At 38.2% G+C, this 18,165-nt stretch overlaps 1 protein-coding gene across 1 annotated transcript in view; it reads left to right on the top strand.

Annotated features, from left to right (window-relative positions):
- The window catches only part of Galntl6 (polypeptide N-acetylgalactosaminyltransferase like 6), a 780,159-nt gene that overhangs the window by 717,551 nt on the left and 44,443 nt on the right, over window positions 1-18,165 (top strand). Inside the window, exons 9-10 of the mRNA XM_090354193.1 lie at window positions 1,916-2,023; window positions 16,625-16,846. Of these exons, the coding sequence (XP_090210319.1) occupies window positions 1,916-2,023; window positions 16,625-16,846 (330 nt within the window). The remainder of the gene's footprint in view (window positions 1-1,915; window positions 2,024-16,624; window positions 16,847-18,165) is intronic.

Below are 18,165 nucleotides of genomic sequence, written 5' to 3'. Positions count from 1 at the left end.
CATTTTGGAAAAAAATCACTCGGTTTATAACAAGGCAGACACACATACTTCTCCCCATACTTTTCATACCGGCTGTCTGCCTATATTGATAATTTCATATGAGCTACAAATGTTGTTATGAGTATCCAAATAGCCCTTGGCAGAAAGACTCTCCATTCATGTGACTCAGTATGGACTGGAATCGTTTCAGATAACTCTCATTTATATACATGGCAGTTCTTGCCAGATATCCATGAAAACATCAACTGAGCCTGTTTGCTGAGAACCTACACATGGCTTCTCATGGAGGACTCAATTTTTCTCACAGAGCACTATCCTCAAAGAATCAGATTTCTGACATGACAGCTCACAGTGACCAAAATACTCCCCATAGGATGCATAGAAGCCACACTGACTTTTCTGAGGTAACCCTGATCACTTCTGCTGTACTCTGCTGGCTTAAGAATTCACAAAATCCCACCCAAATTCAAGGAGGGAAGGCCTACATCCAAAATCACATGGTAGTAGAGCAGACACAAGGAGAAGTGTTATAGTATCTAATTTTAGAAAATAAAACTTCCCACTACACTATTTTAGAATTGCTGAATTTCAACCTTTTTCAATGAACTTTGTGCCTTATAAAGACCAAAGAACTATGACCCAATGCCTACATTTTTGTAAATAAACTTTCATGGAAATCTAGCCAGGCCTACTTGATAGCAGAGTGGCCTAGCTGCACAAGAGATCACATGATCTGTAAAGGTGAAATAAATTTCTACCTGACCCTTCACAAAGATCGTTGTTGGTAGAATGTTGAGGAAGTACATGGACGTTGCGGTTCCCAGACTAGATTTCAAATCTCATCTCTGGAAGTGACCAGCTAGCAGATTTTGAACAAACTACTTGTCCTCTCTAAACTGTTATTTTTCTGACTAGACAATTGGGGAAAAAGTAAAGTCTCCGGGCCTGGAGTTTAGCCTAGTGGTTAAAGTGCTTGCCTAGCATGCACGAGGATCCGGGTTCAATTCCTTGGTACCACATACACAGAAAAAAGCCAGAAGTGGTGCTGTGGCTCAAGCGGTGGAGCTCTAGCCTTGAGAAAGTCCAAGGACAGTGCTCAGGCCCTGAGTTCATGGCCCAGGACTGGCAAAAAAAAAGAAAAAGTAAAGTCTGTCACTGAGTTGTGAGCATTAAGTAAAATAATACATTATAAATGCATATTGTATATTATATTGGTATACAAATAGTATATAATGTAATGTATTAGTATATAATGTATAATAAAATAATATAAAAGGACAAAATAAACATTCATAAATGCTAAATCTTTTTATTAATATTGCCTTAAGGTATCAGCTACATCAATTTCCAATCCAAGTTATATACATGTCTAAGAAGTGTCACCTACTGCAATTTCTATGGGATAAAGGAAGCCCATTTTATCTTTACCTGTTCTGCCTACTAAAAACGTCTTCTCCTACTAGATTGAAATCTGTCCCTTTATAGCTCTATGCTATCAATCCTGATACATCTCCTGGAGGTGCTATAAAACATCTTTTACAAATATTCAGTTCTTCAAATATTTGTCAAGGGCTTCTCTGAATGTAGATTGTCATGACTGTAGACCATCTACTCTTTCTAATCTTCTTCTGAGACAGTTGTGATCTTTTTTTTTCCAATTCTCCTAATAAACGCATATGAAACATTTACCCAGAAATTAAGAAGAGCTGGAATATTGTCTGTGTAAATGATACTTTAGTGAATCAGTGTTTTGGTTCTATCCTTTTATGATTCTTTATGTTAAAAAAAATTTTGGTTCAACCCTTATAGAATAAATGATTCATTTAGAGACTTTAACAGATTGTGCTAAACTTGCTAACAATTTATTTGTATATGAAATCCATGCTTCTCTTTTGTTTACATTCCTCTCTTGCAGGTGTGGATGTGTGGAGGAGAAATGTTTGATGTTCCCTGCTCAAGAGTTGGCCATATCTACAGGAAGTATGTCCCTTACAAAGTTCCATCTGGGACTAGCCTGGCAAGAGTGAGTAACTGCATGAGGCAGAATAATCAGCTGAACAGGTGGTCTAACCTAAGACACAGAAAGATAGAAGCTTCAGTGTGCCAGTGTGCTACTCCATTCACACTCACATGAATGACAAACAGCAGAGCAGGAGTGTAAACTCGAGTCTACAGAACCAATGACCAATTACACAGAACCAATGACCAATTACACACACACACACACACACACACACACACACACACACACACACAGAGCCCAGATTGTGAGAGATGGATCAATGAGACATGAGAAGGATGGAACATTAAACTGTAGCTGCTTCTTTTTGTAACTAAGACAAATTTGCTAAACATTTACATCCTCAGAATGCCAAAATTGATCAAGTCTAGATTTATTCTCCTTATTGTTTTGGACAGATATTTGTAGACCCATTGCCAATGCTTCTCTCTTCACTCTTTCTGAATGTTTTCATACACACGGGGAATGATAAAGTCCCAGTACCTTCTCCAGACAATCCTGACCATTTCTTCATTGTCCTTGTTACTTTCTTTATGACTGCATCCGTTCTCTTTTCCACCATATGCACTTGCTACTACATATGGGGCAAATCTAAAAGAAAAAAAAAAACGAATGTCATACCATATCCCTTTGCACAATACTTCCCTAAGAATCAAATCCTGCGTTTTGAATAAGCAAATATGGCTTAATTTAGTCATAAGACTGAAAGTATTTGAATCTCCAAAACAAGAAGAACACATGGGAAGGTGAAAGATGAAGCAATTTTGAGCATATATCATGTTTCAGCTGTGGTGGGTAGCATAGCAGTTTAAAATAACTGAAAGATAATGATGTCCTGTCACTTAGTCATTTTCATTCACTCATATACTCTCCAATCTGTGTTCCAAGATGAACCATTCATATAGCCTGGATAGTGTATGGTTAGTCTGTAGTCAAAAGTACAGTGAATAGCTTGGTAGAGAAAGTTGTGTGATCAGGGAAAAGAAGGTTTATTTTCAAAAGTACAGGAGTTGATATATTTCTGAGAAAGTAATGAACTACTTTTTAAGAATCATCAAAATGTAGGGAAAGTTGGGCTGGCACATAAAACATCCTGGGAAAAGTGAGTCTTCATTCAAAGGAAAAAGTCCATAATTCTGAATTTTAATCTTTTCCACTTAAATTTTACTTGAGGGCTCATTTTAATTTTTTTATAAACTGCTGGAGCAATCAGAAAGTCATAAATATTGAAACTCAGCTGTCACTCTAAGGAACACTTTATGATTTTTAGGTAAAAAAAGTATATTAAAATGAAAAATAAATTCTGATATTTTGTGGGAGAATCTCAAACTGCTTTGCTACACCCTACATTATTACTAAGTCATCGGAAATGATGAGAAGCTGTCAAGATGCTTGCAATTCAGACCCCTGCTTTATAAATATTTTAATCTTTCAAGCCTCATTACGTAATAGAGATGAAACTGAATTCCTGACTCCAAAGGCTTGTTTTTGTACTTTGCAAAATGTGTACTTTTTTGTTTACCTGCCTGTAAACTTGTGATTCCATTCAATTTGAAACACACACACACACACACACACACACTAGATACATAGCCACTACATAGTCTATTAAACAGCATGAAATTGTAGAAATAAATCCAAATAACATTATTTTATATTTTCTATTTCCCCAGCATGGCTGGAAGAAAAGATGTCCATATGAGAACCCCTTGAAAGACAATACAAGATAACATGTGTCATGACACATGAAGCGATGTCAAGGTAGAGAAAGAAAAAGATTATAATATAGTTGGCAACTTCAGTCTTCTCAAATTAAAGGGCTTGAAGAAGACAGTTAAGGATTATTTCAACTAATACATTTGAATTAATAAGTTTTAGAGAATATTGCTTCCCAACTTAGAACCAGTAACCAGCACCAACTTTGACTAAGTTTTCACCCAGCCTCAATTTATTAAGAATTAAGTATGAATCACAACAGAGATGGTGAACAGTTTTCCCCACTGTTAAACATGCTGACTGTAGCATAACAGTAATCCCAAGAAGAGTAACACAACCCCTGGGGTTTTCCCCAAAGTTCCCAGGCCCCTGAGAGAAGTCCTGCAGACAGAACAGGACTGACTAGAAGCATCACATGTACCCTCTTAAGTGCCAATAAAAGACCTGGTCGGCATCAAATCTAATCCTAAATCTGTTAGAGACACTAGAATACACAAATCTGAGGACTGTTGACTTTCACATCACCCCTAACAATGTTTATAATTTATTTTTCTTATTCTAAACTTTCACCTTGACTTTTATAGCAATCAATCTAGAAAAGAGTTTAGGTTTTTCCCAATTTCAAGATAATATGTAAAATTAAAGACGTGAAAACTCTTAAAGGTCCATTTGCAGAGGATGCCCTCTAGTTCTTGAAAATGTTAAACTCATAGCAAAAACAATAGAGGATAAGTGGTGAACACATCAAGCTGGAATTAAGAAACAAGACCTGTCTAAGCCGAGGGCCCATGGCTCACGCCTCTAGTCCATGCTACTCAGGAGGCTGAGATCTAAAGATCATCATTCCAAACCATCCTGGGCAAGGGAGTCCATGACACCCTGATTTTCAGTTAACGAGCCAAAAGTAGCCAGAAGTAGAATTGTAGCTTAAGGGCTAGACTGCTATCCTTGAGCACTAAAGCTCAGGGACAGCACCCAGGTGCTGAGTTCAAGCCCTAGGACCAGAGCATGCATGTATGTGCACACACGTGCATACACACACACACACACACACACACACACACACACACACACAATCTGCCTGTCCAACGTCCATACTCTTCTAAATCCATTGTCTTATAGAAGTAACAGGAGCAGCTGGCACATTCATGGGCAAAGCAAGAAGAGTAGGGATAAAGAATTACAAAGGGCTGTGTTTGAACTGCAAATATGCCTTGGAGGCAGACTCTGAAGGATCCTAGATTCAGACACAACATACCCTAGAGAAGGGCTAACAGTTTTTAAGCTGGAAATGCCATGAAAAAAAAAACCATAGATGAGAGGCAATAAAACCAACAAGATGTACCAAAGCAGAGAGCAACAACAGAAAGCGACATTTTGAATTCCAGAAAAAACTGTAAAGAAAATCTCTTCAAAGATCTTTATTGATTTGTTAAACTATATGAAGGGAAGGTCATGTGTGACTTTAAGGTTTCCATCTTGGTATCTAAAAAGAAAACAGTACAGTGGTGAAACAGAGAGGTCAGAAGAAAGACAATGCGGCTGCGTTTGGTTTTAGATGAGGTGAATTCTAAGAAGCAGCATCTGATCAGGGCAGACATATGCAGGCTCTCCAACAAAAATTTTAGAACCTATGAAATCTTCTTCTAGATTTTTAGTTTAATATACATCATATATATAATACCATATCATATATATAAGTATAGTGACAGCTCTATGCTAGTTCTAGGAATTCAAATGATGAGCCAAACATAAATCACAAATTGTCTTAATAGTGTTTTGATAGTTCCCATAGTAATGTAATATAACAATGCTAGAATAATGTGAGGATGGGAAGAAGGTGAGCTGAAGACAATCAAGCTAATTATGGCATTAAATCTGAAACGTACACAATTTGCTTATGGATAAACTGTGTTTATACCAACTAGGATTAGCCTCATGATTTAACAGAAGAGGAAGTACATGTCATATAAAGCATAAAACGTTTCTTTGTATATGTAGATCTATGTTTTATGTCCACAGGTCTATAGGTTACATTTAATCACCCTACAGGCTACACTAACATGTACAAATTATCTGCTTCATGTAATTACTGAGGGCTCTTAGTTAAAGGTGTAATGACCTTTGAAGATTTCCTGTGGTTCTTCTAGTTCATGGTCATGAAAGCTAAATTTGAGATCTGAGGAATCACAAATAGCTGCTTTGGTTCTGTGTCAGTTTTGAAATATCTTCTCAATATACCTCCCAGGATGGACTTTCTTCCATGAACTTCTTCCTGATGACAACCAGCTCTCTTGACTTCATAAATCATCTCACGTTCAGGAAACTGATTAGGGCAGAAAGAGGAGAGGAAAGAATAAGGGCTTTAGAGGGGAAGCCAGACTGACTCCCAGTCAGTTATGAACCAGTCCTTGAAAGTCTCTGAAAGGGAGGAACCTTTCACTTGGGTCACCAAAAATGTTTTGGCAGAGGTAAAGCATTAAGGAAATTAAAATGACTACTTTGATATCTGAGGACAGAATCACCCACAAAACTATAATGGGGGATGATGAATGGAAAACCAACACTCCCACAAATTGACCTTTCTCCCCTCATGACTATGAATAGGTTTATTCTCATAAAACTGCACAGCAAATAAGAGCTATGGTATGAGAGCCTTACACATAGTGGCAGCCAGAGTATATGTCTCGTATTCTTAGGACTATAGGGTTTAGATTCTTTATGTGAAACTATTATTGAATTCAGGGACATGGTAGCCTACTGATAGCATGTTCTCAGAAGCAGGAAATGACAAATTTTCCCCCCAAAGACTCAGCACACATAAATGCTAACTCTGCTATACTGAAGCTATCCTTCTACAAACAATAACCGTCTCTAATTTTTCCTGCATTGTAACAAAAAGGCCAATACACAAATGTTTCACATCCTGAAATTGTATTTTCTACCCTTCCCTCTTGGCCACAAAATAAGCATAGAATATCTTCTATCAAAAGAAAATAACACTACTATTTGAATATTCTACTATCTGAATCTTTTTATTTAAAAATCTCAGTCTCTTTTCATGGGTAATATTTCATAAGTCTTCCTGTTATCTCCCAAAAAATAAATCATAAGTATATTATACAACAATAATGATCCAGCAGATTAAGAGATGATGAGGGAGCCGGCAGTTTGGCCTAGTGGTCGAGTGCTTGCCTAGCATGCACGAAGACCCGGGTTCAATTCCTTGGTACCACATGCATAGAAAAAAGCTGGAAGTGGTGCTGAGACTCAAGTGGTAGAGCTCTAGCCTTGAGAAAGTCCAAGGACAGGGCTCAGACCCGAGCTCAAGCCCAGGACTGGGAAAAAAAAAAGAGATGATGAGTTTCACTGAATGCTATAAAAGGACAAAAGTCATTTCTAGCCTTTATGAATTCTTGGTGCTAGAGACATGTCAATAAATGTTTATCATGTGCTTACTATGTGGCAGGTAGAAAGTTTTATGACATGCTATACATCCTGAGCCAGTAGCAATAGGCTATCTCTTTATAAGGTAAGGGTAACTCATCTTAGGACAGTTTTTACACTGGGATAAGTTTCTAGCAGGACACCAGTGATGGAGCACTCACCGGCATGCTTTCATTGTGTCCCTCTTTTTTTTTACAACCAGACATTGAGGCTTGTGTGCATGTGAGGAAAATAAGACAAAAACTAAAACAAAAAGCAAAAACACCAAGGTTCTACAACAGATGAAGCAGGAAAACATAAAACATAATTTGAGTTACCACTGTTCAACCTCTACTTGCCAACCTACTGGTGTCAGAAGAATGTTTAGGCATTTATGTATTCTTGTTGGCTTCACAAATAATCATAATACAACCTGTTGTTGTTCTTGTTGTTGTTGTTTTAATTTTTGGCAATATGAGGGTAAAGCACGGAGTTGCTCATAGGGGGGAAAATATAAGAAAAAACTCACTGACATTTCGTATATAATGAAAAACATATATGAAGCTGTTGTAAAAATGTACACTTTCTTTCAAAGCTTCTTGGAGCTGTCCTTCAGTTTTCTATCTATTTCTTGGGCATATTTTCTGCCCCAAACTCCCATGTTCCTCCCAACATGAAGCCATTTTTCTCAGTTTAATTATTCCCAATATTTCTTGATGCTAAGTTCCAGCTCAGTCATGACTTGTGAATCAATTTTGTGATTCTTTCTCATGTGGAGAGCAAAGTGTGTAACTGAACCAAGTGGTCCCCAAGCTGTGCAAACCAGCCGTGAGGATCCGTATTTGGGGACTGTCACAAAAGAAATCCACATTATATATTCGCTTTTTACACCTGCCATTTACACAGCTGTATATGTCTGAGTAACTGTAAAGATTTAAATTTTAGCCCTTTCTATGTCACGTGCTATATGTTTTGTCACGATTAATCATTACTTTTATGTTGTCATTCTTAACGAAATTAAAAAGGGATTTGTTTTCTGTTGCCAGTGGTAACCATTTCAGTAGGTTTGGGTGGGTCTTCCTCCTACCTAGAGCATTTGATGTTTCCTGTTGTTATTTAGCATTTATATAGCTTATTTTCTCAAATCACTTGAGAAACAAACTACATGGTGAGCCCTATTTGTGGGCTAGGAGGAATTATAATTGCGTTTTTATCATTATTCCCATTAGAACTGAACATTTTCCCACATTCACAACTCCACTGGAGACTCGGGAAAAACAGAAAGCTTGCTATGGCAAAATAGGTCCCTGCTGCTATAAAATTAAGCTGCTGAAACTGAAGCAAATTAAAATATTTTAGCATACCATAATCCCAGTTACCAAAAATGCAACCCTTCCAATGAGGAGAAGGGCTTCTCCTTATAACTCTACCTCCCAGGACCCCAGCCCTGTGGGGAAGCTACAAAAGCACCTGATGGGAAAGACATTTCACAATTCACTTCTTCCCATGAGGTGCATGAATACATGATGACACTGAACTTGAGGCCTCTGCTGTTACATTTCCATTCTAACCGCCTTATTGCTAATACTTTCTTAGTTCATGGCAAGAACTCCATTCCCAGAGTAATTCTAACCCCATTGTAGCTTCTTTTATAGTGCTAGTTGAGCTGGAGTATGTCGTTCTATCTGAATGCTTTTAATGTTCTAATTCTGAACATGGTTTATAAAATTTGACAAATAAATTTCATAAACTACTCCTATTCTGAACAGATATTAGAGCAAAAGACCTTACAATGAGTAAACAGAAAGCCACACAGTATTTGTTTCTGTCTGATTTTTAAATGATAGAGGATCTGCTACTAATGGCTGAAATGCATAGAGCAGTATTTTGACTGTCCCAAAATGTCTCCATTCCTGCCCAACCTGGAGGCTCAGTGCCAGCCTTGTTTCTCTCCTTCTGCTTCTGCTCTTTATGTTCTGCCTATTGAGCTACTGGAGAAAACACACCATGATGACACAATAAGGAGCTTGTGGTACTTCAGTCCTCTGCCAGAGCCTCTCCAAATCCTGGGTAGACTCAAACCAGGATCCTCACCATGCAATTTGTGTACTCAGACACATTTCTGACAAAGAACTGGTATGCAGAATACATAAAGTATTCTCAAAGTTCAGTAATTCTTTCAAAGTGATGGATACAGTACATACTTAGCATAAACAAGATCCTCAGTTCAGTCCCTAGCAATTAGATGTGATAAACATTTATTATCATTATTTTGATGTATCTCACACATATATTATATTGTACATAAAGTGCATTGTGTACAAATTTGTATGCTTAAATATAATCAATGTCTGAACCATTAGTTAATACCCAATGAGCATTATGAACATAATACATTTTAATATGTCACTAATCACACCAGTAATTTTTTGCCAATCCTGAGGCTTGAAGTCAGGGCCTGGGCATTGTCCTTGAGTTTTCTCTCGCACTCTGCCACTTGTGCCACTGCACCACTTCCAGCTTTTTCTGTGTATGTGGCACTGAAGAATCAAACCCAAGGTTTCATGTGTGCTAGGCAAGCATTCTACAACTAAGCCACATTCCCAGCCCCTGTTGGTCATATACCTAAAGGTCACATGAAATAGTTCTTATGAGCACTACCATAAATATCCAAAATATTCAGACAAAAAATATAATACAGATATAAAAACCAAAGGAAAAAAAGCCAACCCTGTTAAGACACCAAAAGCAGATAACCACCTGCAAAGAGTTCGCCTGCCTTGGGGAAGAAGGAAGAGGAAATTGCCTGTCAGAGAAGCCTCCTTTGTGCAACTGGATTAGCTTCCTCTCCCTCCACTGAAGGCTTCCCACTGACTTCAAAGAAGTCTCAGATCATAGAAAAGTAGAGCTCAGCTGAATAATTGTTGTGAGGTTGGGGCTCTCTTAAGGAGATTTTCTTTTGAGCTGTACCCATGATGACATTATCATATTATCAATGATAAGAGGGCTTTGGGATATAACTACTGAGCCACTAAAGCCCTCTTAAGCATCAAAGAAGAAACAAGATATGCATTAAAATCAAAGCAGAATTTTTAAAAATCATCTGATAGTGGTGCAATTCCTTGCTGTAGAAGTAACTGTGACAAATAAGAAACTTTCTGTGTGAGATTGGCTTTTCTGGCTATCATCAGTTTTGAGGGGGGCAGAAAGGGGTTCCGCTAAAAAAGATAGATAGCAAGCGAAAAAGAAATCTACTCAACCCACTGAAATAAAATAGTTTAATATTGACACATGTGGATTGAGTTCACACCAAAGCACATGTAAGAAACTCAACCCTCACAAAGGAATAAAGCTTATGACTGAAGTGAATTGGCCCAAATAATACAAATGCATGAAACAGCCTGGTAGCCAGAGAACTAATCAACTTACAAATAATACACTGAAAGCAACAAGGGCTGTATTTATTGGAATAATTAAACAGTAGCATATTTAATGGTGCTGGCAAATTAATGTACATATATTTACAGATATATTATATATTTATGTACAATATGTATGTTTATGTATATGTATTCCACACAGGTATAATTATACATATACATACATACATAATTTGTGAATAGACATATAGCTTCATCAAGCAGCAAGAAAAATGGAAGTATCTATTTTTCTTATGTTGCATGCAAATAAAACCAGACATGTCATTAGAGCTGAAAATCTATTCTTAATAACCGAACTAGAAGTTTGATTTAATGTTCCTCGAAAAAAAATCAGTTCAAATAGCAGATAAGTATTAGAATGAAGGAGGGAAAAATGTAGTGCTTTGGTCATGCAAAGAAAGTAAGATTTGAATTCTAAATGAATCTGAAAATGTTAAATGTGTTAATAAACATCTGGAAAGCATGGAGAAAACAGAGATAAGTACAAATTTAGATTGAATAGTGGAACATGTTGTATTACATGAGAAATCACCCAAGGGTGCCATAAAACTAAAGTGTCATGCATCCTTGTTTGTGTACAAGAACAGCACACCAAATAACACCTTTTATATCATTTACCATTCGCAAAGCATGAAGATCTGCAACTTTTAAAATGGAGAACACTTTCACCCTCTTTCTACACCAAAAAGGAAATTTATTCCTCAGCACTGATAGTTGCCATTCTCAAACCATCTGAACGAACTCAACACTGGATGCTTCCTCGTAAAGGAAAAAGTGTCTTAGTTCCAACTTCAATAAGATTATGTCCTCTCCTTTCAGTCTTTTTTATCACACAAACTTGAGCAGGGATGAAACTCAGCTCAGATATGGGAAGACAGAGGTATCTGTCTACTTATTTTCAGGCTGAGGTTAACACACACCTAAAAAGCCCATTCTATCCATGCTGAGCCCTGGCCTCTAGCTACTAATTAGTTCTGCTGTTTTCTTAAGCACTGTGCCTGTCTCCCCACTTGCTTCCCAGATAGAGAACCAGCAGGATCCCGCATGGTAAAACGTGAAGAGCAATGGGGTTTCACGCTTCTATTATAGCAGTGCATATTACAGCTGACTCCTGAGCAGAGTTCTGCTTGAAATTCTCTGGTATCATTTCTACAGAAGCAAAACCTTCACAGTGCACTGACATTATTAGCTTATTGACATTAGCATATGCCAACTTCTTCAATAATTAAAATGTACTTGTGGAATACCTGTAATATGCCAGTTTTGCACATTGGGAATGGAGTTGCCAGATTTAGCAAATAAAAGTACACAATGCTCAGGTAAATTTGAATTTGAGGTAAGCCACAAATAATATGGGTATTAACAAGATCTTAGTTATACTTACATCTTTAAATTATTTGTTGCTTATCTGACATCCATGTTTAACTGAGTCCTAACTACTCAGGAAGCTGAGATCTGAGGATTGTGGTTCAAAGGGAGCCAGGGCAGGAAAGTCTGTGAGAGTCTTATCTCGAATAAACTATTCAGAAAAAGCCAGAGTGGTGCTGTGGCTCAAGTGGTAGACCTTAAAGGTCTGCAACTAGCCTTGAGAAAAGAAGCTCAGGCCCTCAGTTCAAGCCCCAAAACTGGAAAAAAGAAATTCTTCAGTAAAAGTCTAAACCAAGATGACTTCTTGGAGGGATGTTTGAGAGATGAGGAAAAGTACCTATGCACCCTATGCAATATCTTCAGCACAGAGGGTAGAGAGCAAGCTTAGGCCAAGGGCCAGTGGTTGAAAATGAACAAAATGAACTTGTGATCCTTGGAATCCACAGAAATCTGAAAGTGTTTAAACTTGTAATTTGAGATGAAAACACATTCATTTCAAATGTGGTTCAGTCCTACAATATCAGGTCTCTGGGGGCAGATATCTGAAGAATGTGGTTCTGGGCCAGTGAGACTGATCTCAACAAATAAGCAGAATATGATGATTCATTCCTGTAATTACAACTACACAGGAAACTCTAAGTAGGATGACCACAGTCTGAAACAAGCCCCAACAAAATCAACAGACTATCTGAAAGAAAAAATAACTTTAAATAAATATTCAAACAACAGAAAATCCAGTACACACTTGGTTCCATGTGCAAAAGACAAGCTCTACAGATTCAACTTCTGGATAAATGATTACATGTATAGATCTCCAAGTCTCTAAACTCTATTCTTTCTTTTCTCTTGATACCTATCTTTTTGCACAAATTGGTACTTTTCTCAAAATTCATCCAATCTTAGTGGCAGATGGAAAACTAGGACTCCTTTGATTTTTTTGCCGTATATGGCAAGCGGTGTTTTGGGGATATCTGTTTCATGGCTCTCCAAGTTCACACAGCTTTGAATACTTCAGTGAATAATACTGTTTTGCATCTATCCCATTACCTCTGGGCATATTAATATGTTACATGCTCCTGTGACAATCACTAGTGAACTCCAGTGGTTATAAATACTTTTTGGAGGGAATGAATTTATTCTACAATGTCTAAAAGACCAACAAAGTTCTTGTGACTGCTTGCAATACTTCTCCACATTTCCATTATTCTCCCCCCTAGTGAAGTACAGATTCATGACGACAGGGACAAATTAACACAGTGGGTTGTTCTTTCTACAATGATGACTTTATACAGCCCACCACCTAGAATCGCCCTCGATCATAACTATTGGTATTTTAGAATCCCTGATAAGAAATTCTCTTCAGAGTACAGAACATCTGTATTTCAAAACAGTCACAATGCATCTCTGGGGACAAGAAATGTTAGTTACCTTCTAGTGTCTAGGACACCAACAGGAGAAAAAAAGCGGTTTCAGTTTTGTGACTGATATGCTATCTCTATTTCATCATCTGAAAATCTACAGAAAAGGAATCAATGATTTGACTTTCTCTCTGCCATAGTTTGTAAAGGACATAATCAGAGCTAACAGGTTATCCTCGAGCCCAGCTTCATTACAGCTTTGCTGGAGTTGACAATAGATTAAGCTGCTGCCTTCTACCTATCCCTTTGCTTATTACTGTGTCTTATTCTGCCTAGCATTTATCATTGCTCCTCAAGCCATTTCCAATTGAATCAATCAGAATTAATCAGTACTACCTATTCTGTTCAAAAAAAGCTAAGTGAACAAGAATTAACTTTTTAGCAATGATATATGTGTGTGTTTGCCTTGTACATGCTGAATGAGTTCTGTACCACTCAGCTACATCTTCAGTAAAGTAAATGGTTTGTTTCCATTTCACTGTTTTCCTCAATAGGTAAATATACATGTTATGAATGTGTTTACATTCAATTTACAATATGGTTGTCTTAATCTAACAGCATGCTCAGATGAGCACATAAATATGCTTGGAATCAGATAAGAGATATAAAACAGAAGTTTTTGAAAAAATACATCTAGAGAACTAAGAGGCTAAGACAACAAACAAGACATCATTGGTCAAGGGTCCCCATTTACACTCATAGACATAAAGACAAGCACATAAAGATGGGCTTTATGGTGAGTTGTTTCACAGGCCTGTAGCCTGAGAGGTGCAGAGTAGTGAAAAATATATATTTCTACTTTAGTTTTATAATAGTGGTATTTCAGGGGGGGACAGTTGGGATGATAACCTGAAGTCAAACCTGTTTATAAAGTTTTAACATTATCAACTGATTCTTTTATTCTACGTTAGAATCTTTTTACTGATTCTAAAAAGAATTGTCTGAAGACAAAGAGCAAATTTATTTCCTGTAGAATGTCTGCCAAATTAAAACATAAATGACAAGGTGATTGCAAGGCCACATACAGGATTTTTTTTAACTGTGTGTATGTGTGTGTGTGTGTATGTGTGCACACGCGCGCGTGATAGAAGGAACCATCTAGCACAACACCAAAGCCTTGAGATGCCAGTGAGTGGGGAATTCAGAATTAGTGGCCAGAGCTAGAATATTCCAAACCTGGTTTAATTCTTAGTATCTGTCAAGATACACTGGAAGCTGAAAAATGTTACTAGTAACACAATTCTGTGACACATTAATAATCAAACAATGACAAATAATACTCCCTCCAGTGCTAGTTCTTGCATTGTCAGTGCAGTAGACATTCTTAGGAAGAAAGGAAAAAGAGAAACCAAGAAATCAGAGCGATCATCATGGCTCTGCCCCTCTTTTTGAATCTTGCTATAATGACTGAGAGTTGATTTGAGCCCACCATCAAGCAAAAGTAACCGAGAAATCCATAGACACTGTGGAGCAAGAAAAGGGAAGACAGCAAGCAGTCCATCCAGAGACCCTGGAGTCAGAGTATAAAATCCCACTAGGACTGCCTCGTCAATAATAGTGACTCCACACCCAGCATACCCCGGGACATGGTTCCAGGTCTGAATTAGTTTCATAGCGATCTTTCTGATTTTTCTTAAATATCACTAGTTTCTTCTTTCCTTCTTTTTTTTTTAATTTTCTGCACTTGTGTCTGGATTTTATTAGGGTTCTCAATCTTTCTGGTCATTTTCTTCTTTACATGCAAATGGGTCACTGGATGAGGTCAAAGTTCATGCTGACTATGCACTTACAACAAGGAACTGGAACTGGAACTGGAAAGAAACATGTTTTCTTGAACTTGAACTGAAAAGAGAAATCAGAGTTTTTGTGACACCTGCCCGTGAAAATGCATTTAATCTGGAGACATCCAATCTAATGTCTTCTAGACCAAAACAGCCACTCTCCTACCTACCCTCCTAAAACTCGCAGGAAGGTCAAAGAGCATCTCCTCTCTACTCCATTGCTTCTCCAAGGCCATCGCAATGGCCCTTGCCAATCCCCAGATTCTTCTATTTCCCACTGGACACTCTACCTACTAGTCATCATAAAAGATCTATATTTTCTAGTATTTACTCTGTTCCAAGTAATATTCTGAAACATTTTCAAGTATTGCCATACTGCATTTTTTAAGTAATTGGGACTTAGCTCAGTGCTATAGGTCTTTCTCAACAAATATTTCACCACTTCAGCCATGCTCTCAGTCTTTCGTAGCTTTCAGTTTTTCTGATAGGATCTTGTGCTTTTTCCCAGCCAGCTTTAGATCAAATTTTTCCTACCTCTGCTTCCTGAGTAGCTCTAAGCACAGGATTGCACCAAATCTGACTTCTTTTGACATAAAGTCTTATTGAATTTATCCAGGCTGGCTACAAATTGTTATCTTCCTCATCCAGGAATCCCAAGTTCCCTTATGTAATCATAGAACATTTTCATGATGCGTATGTGAATGTGTATAGATAGATATTTATAAACATCTATAGACATAGATACATAGATATAGATAGACCACTATTGCCACTCTCAGATGAGAAATCTGAGATCCAGTGTGGGTATATAACTTGCTCAGTCCTAAACTGCCAGGAAGATTGGTCTTCCTTCTTCTTTTCAACCCACAAACCTTTGTATTTCTAAGGAAGATGATGATTGTTATTCCTTCATCACAAAGTAAATTACTAAATTCTAGCTGGCCACACTTTAACAGTATCACAGTACAATGTTGTGAATTCGGTTAGGTCACATTATCTCTCTGCAATGAAAAAAAAAAAAACAGTAGCTTATTTGTCTTATTATGTCTTTCCCTGGCACTTGTTTCTCAAAATGCTTTTAGCACTTTGATACCTATTTCTCCTCTTTCAATTCCTTTAATTCGTGAGGATGGGGGTGGTTGGGGAGGGGGAATATAAACATGAAATAAGAGAAAGAAAATGGATCTCATTGTGAGTTGCTGCTACAGGCTCTGATAAATTAAAGGCCACATTGGCTACTGGGCTCCATGCCTGAGCAGAAGGTACACAAAGCTCCAGGCTGAGCACACTATCCTCGTGCTCCTTATGAAAACTCTCAATGTTAAGAAGCCCCCAGTCAATGTTGCCTGAGATTGTCTGATTGCTTTTCCTTGTTAGCTGATACTAAAGCCACCCTCTTGAGCATATAAGCCAATGCTGTCATTCTGTTTTGTTGTGTTGTTTTCTGCTGCACAGAATCTGAAGCGGGTGGCTGAGACATGGATGGATGAGTTTGCAGAGTATATCTACCAACGGCGGCCAGAGTACAGACATCTCTCGACCGGGGACATCTCTGCCCAGAAAGAGCTGCGCAAGCAACTCAAGTGCAAAGATTTCAAGTGGTTCATGGCTGCAGTGGCCTGGGATGTGCCTAAGTACTACCCTCCAGTGGAGCCCCCACCTGCTGCCTGGGGGGAGGTGAGGAGACACCCGTCTTCTTAGAGGTTCATCTCTCAGAATGGTGAGAGAGAACTGATTACAATCATCACTGAGGTTGCAACCATCTTTTGTTAGAAATTGCTAGAATAAAGATTCCACCTTCAGGGTGAATAGCTGTACCCCGACCTCCGACCCACAACTATTATCCCCTGGGGAGTCCTTACGTGGCTCTTTGTTAATGCGTGCGTGGGAAATATTTTCACTAGACATTGGTAAACAATTCCATGAAAGCTGATAAAGAATGGAAATATCAGTCACACTACTGCGTGAACACAGGTGATGGGTGATTTCTGATAAAAAAAAAAATCCCTCCCTGCCTCTCTGTACACACCTGTGGCTGTTTATGTCAGCAAGGACAGGTGAGCGATGTGGCATGACTATTTTCCTAGCCACAACATCCTTTCCAGAATCTTGCATTTCCATAATACAAAGAACCATAAGACCTACAGCAGCCACATGTATTCTGTATGAGTTCATTTCATGGTCTAAACGGGAATAGCCAAATTTAAAAGATCTATCTTCACACACACACACACACACACACACACACACACACACACACACACACGGATTATTGCATCAGTTCCCATCATTCTTCATGTCGCCTTTCACTAACAGGGAAAACAATAGATATATGGGCTAAAGCAGACTCAGATGCAGTGGGTTGTTCTAACAATCTAACCTGCTTTAGCAGAAGGTATCGGGGAGAAACGTAGTCTTGGTTGCATTTCTTAACTCCAATCCACCAGCCTCACAGTAGCCCAGGGCTGACTGGCAGGCATTTTAAAGAAATATTTTACATCTTTTTCCTTGATCTTATAGTGGTAAGAGTTTGAAGATGCAGTGTTTGATTAGTGAGCTTGGCTACTGAGATGTGGAGGGGAGGGAGCATTCCCCCAGGACAGGAAATAAACCTGAGTCTTAGGGAATCATTGACATTCTTGAGGGAGCTACCGGAGCTCCAAACAGAAAATATATCCAGCATTTCAGATACGTGATGGATTTTGCTGAGCACAGCCAAAAAGATACTGCTGTCTACCTGACCTGGCAAGCCAGAGGCATGATGGGGAAAAGCAGGGCCAACATGTAGTGCAGTATCTCCTGGTTTTTGTGTGGGTGCTTGGTGAGGACATTAAAAGCTTCTTTGGTCTCACCTTTTGCATCTTAGACATTGTATTAAAACCTGGCTGGAATACCAGTAATATTTCCTTAGAATGAATTAAGAATTATTAAAGTATAGAATGGACCAATATAAACTCTGAAAAGAAATCTTTCAAACGTTTAGTGCTTTTCTGTGT

Source organism: Megascapheus bottae, chromosome 20, assembly GCF_031878675.1.
Source record: "Megascapheus bottae isolate mThoBot1 chromosome 20, mThoBot2.hap1, whole genome shotgun sequence".
In the NCBI taxonomy this organism is placed as follows: domain Eukaryota; kingdom Metazoa; phylum Chordata; class Mammalia; order Rodentia; family Geomyidae; genus Megascapheus; species Megascapheus bottae.
The sequence above is the reverse complement of the archived record's forward strand: the minus strand, read 5'-3'. Positions and strand labels throughout refer to the sequence as shown.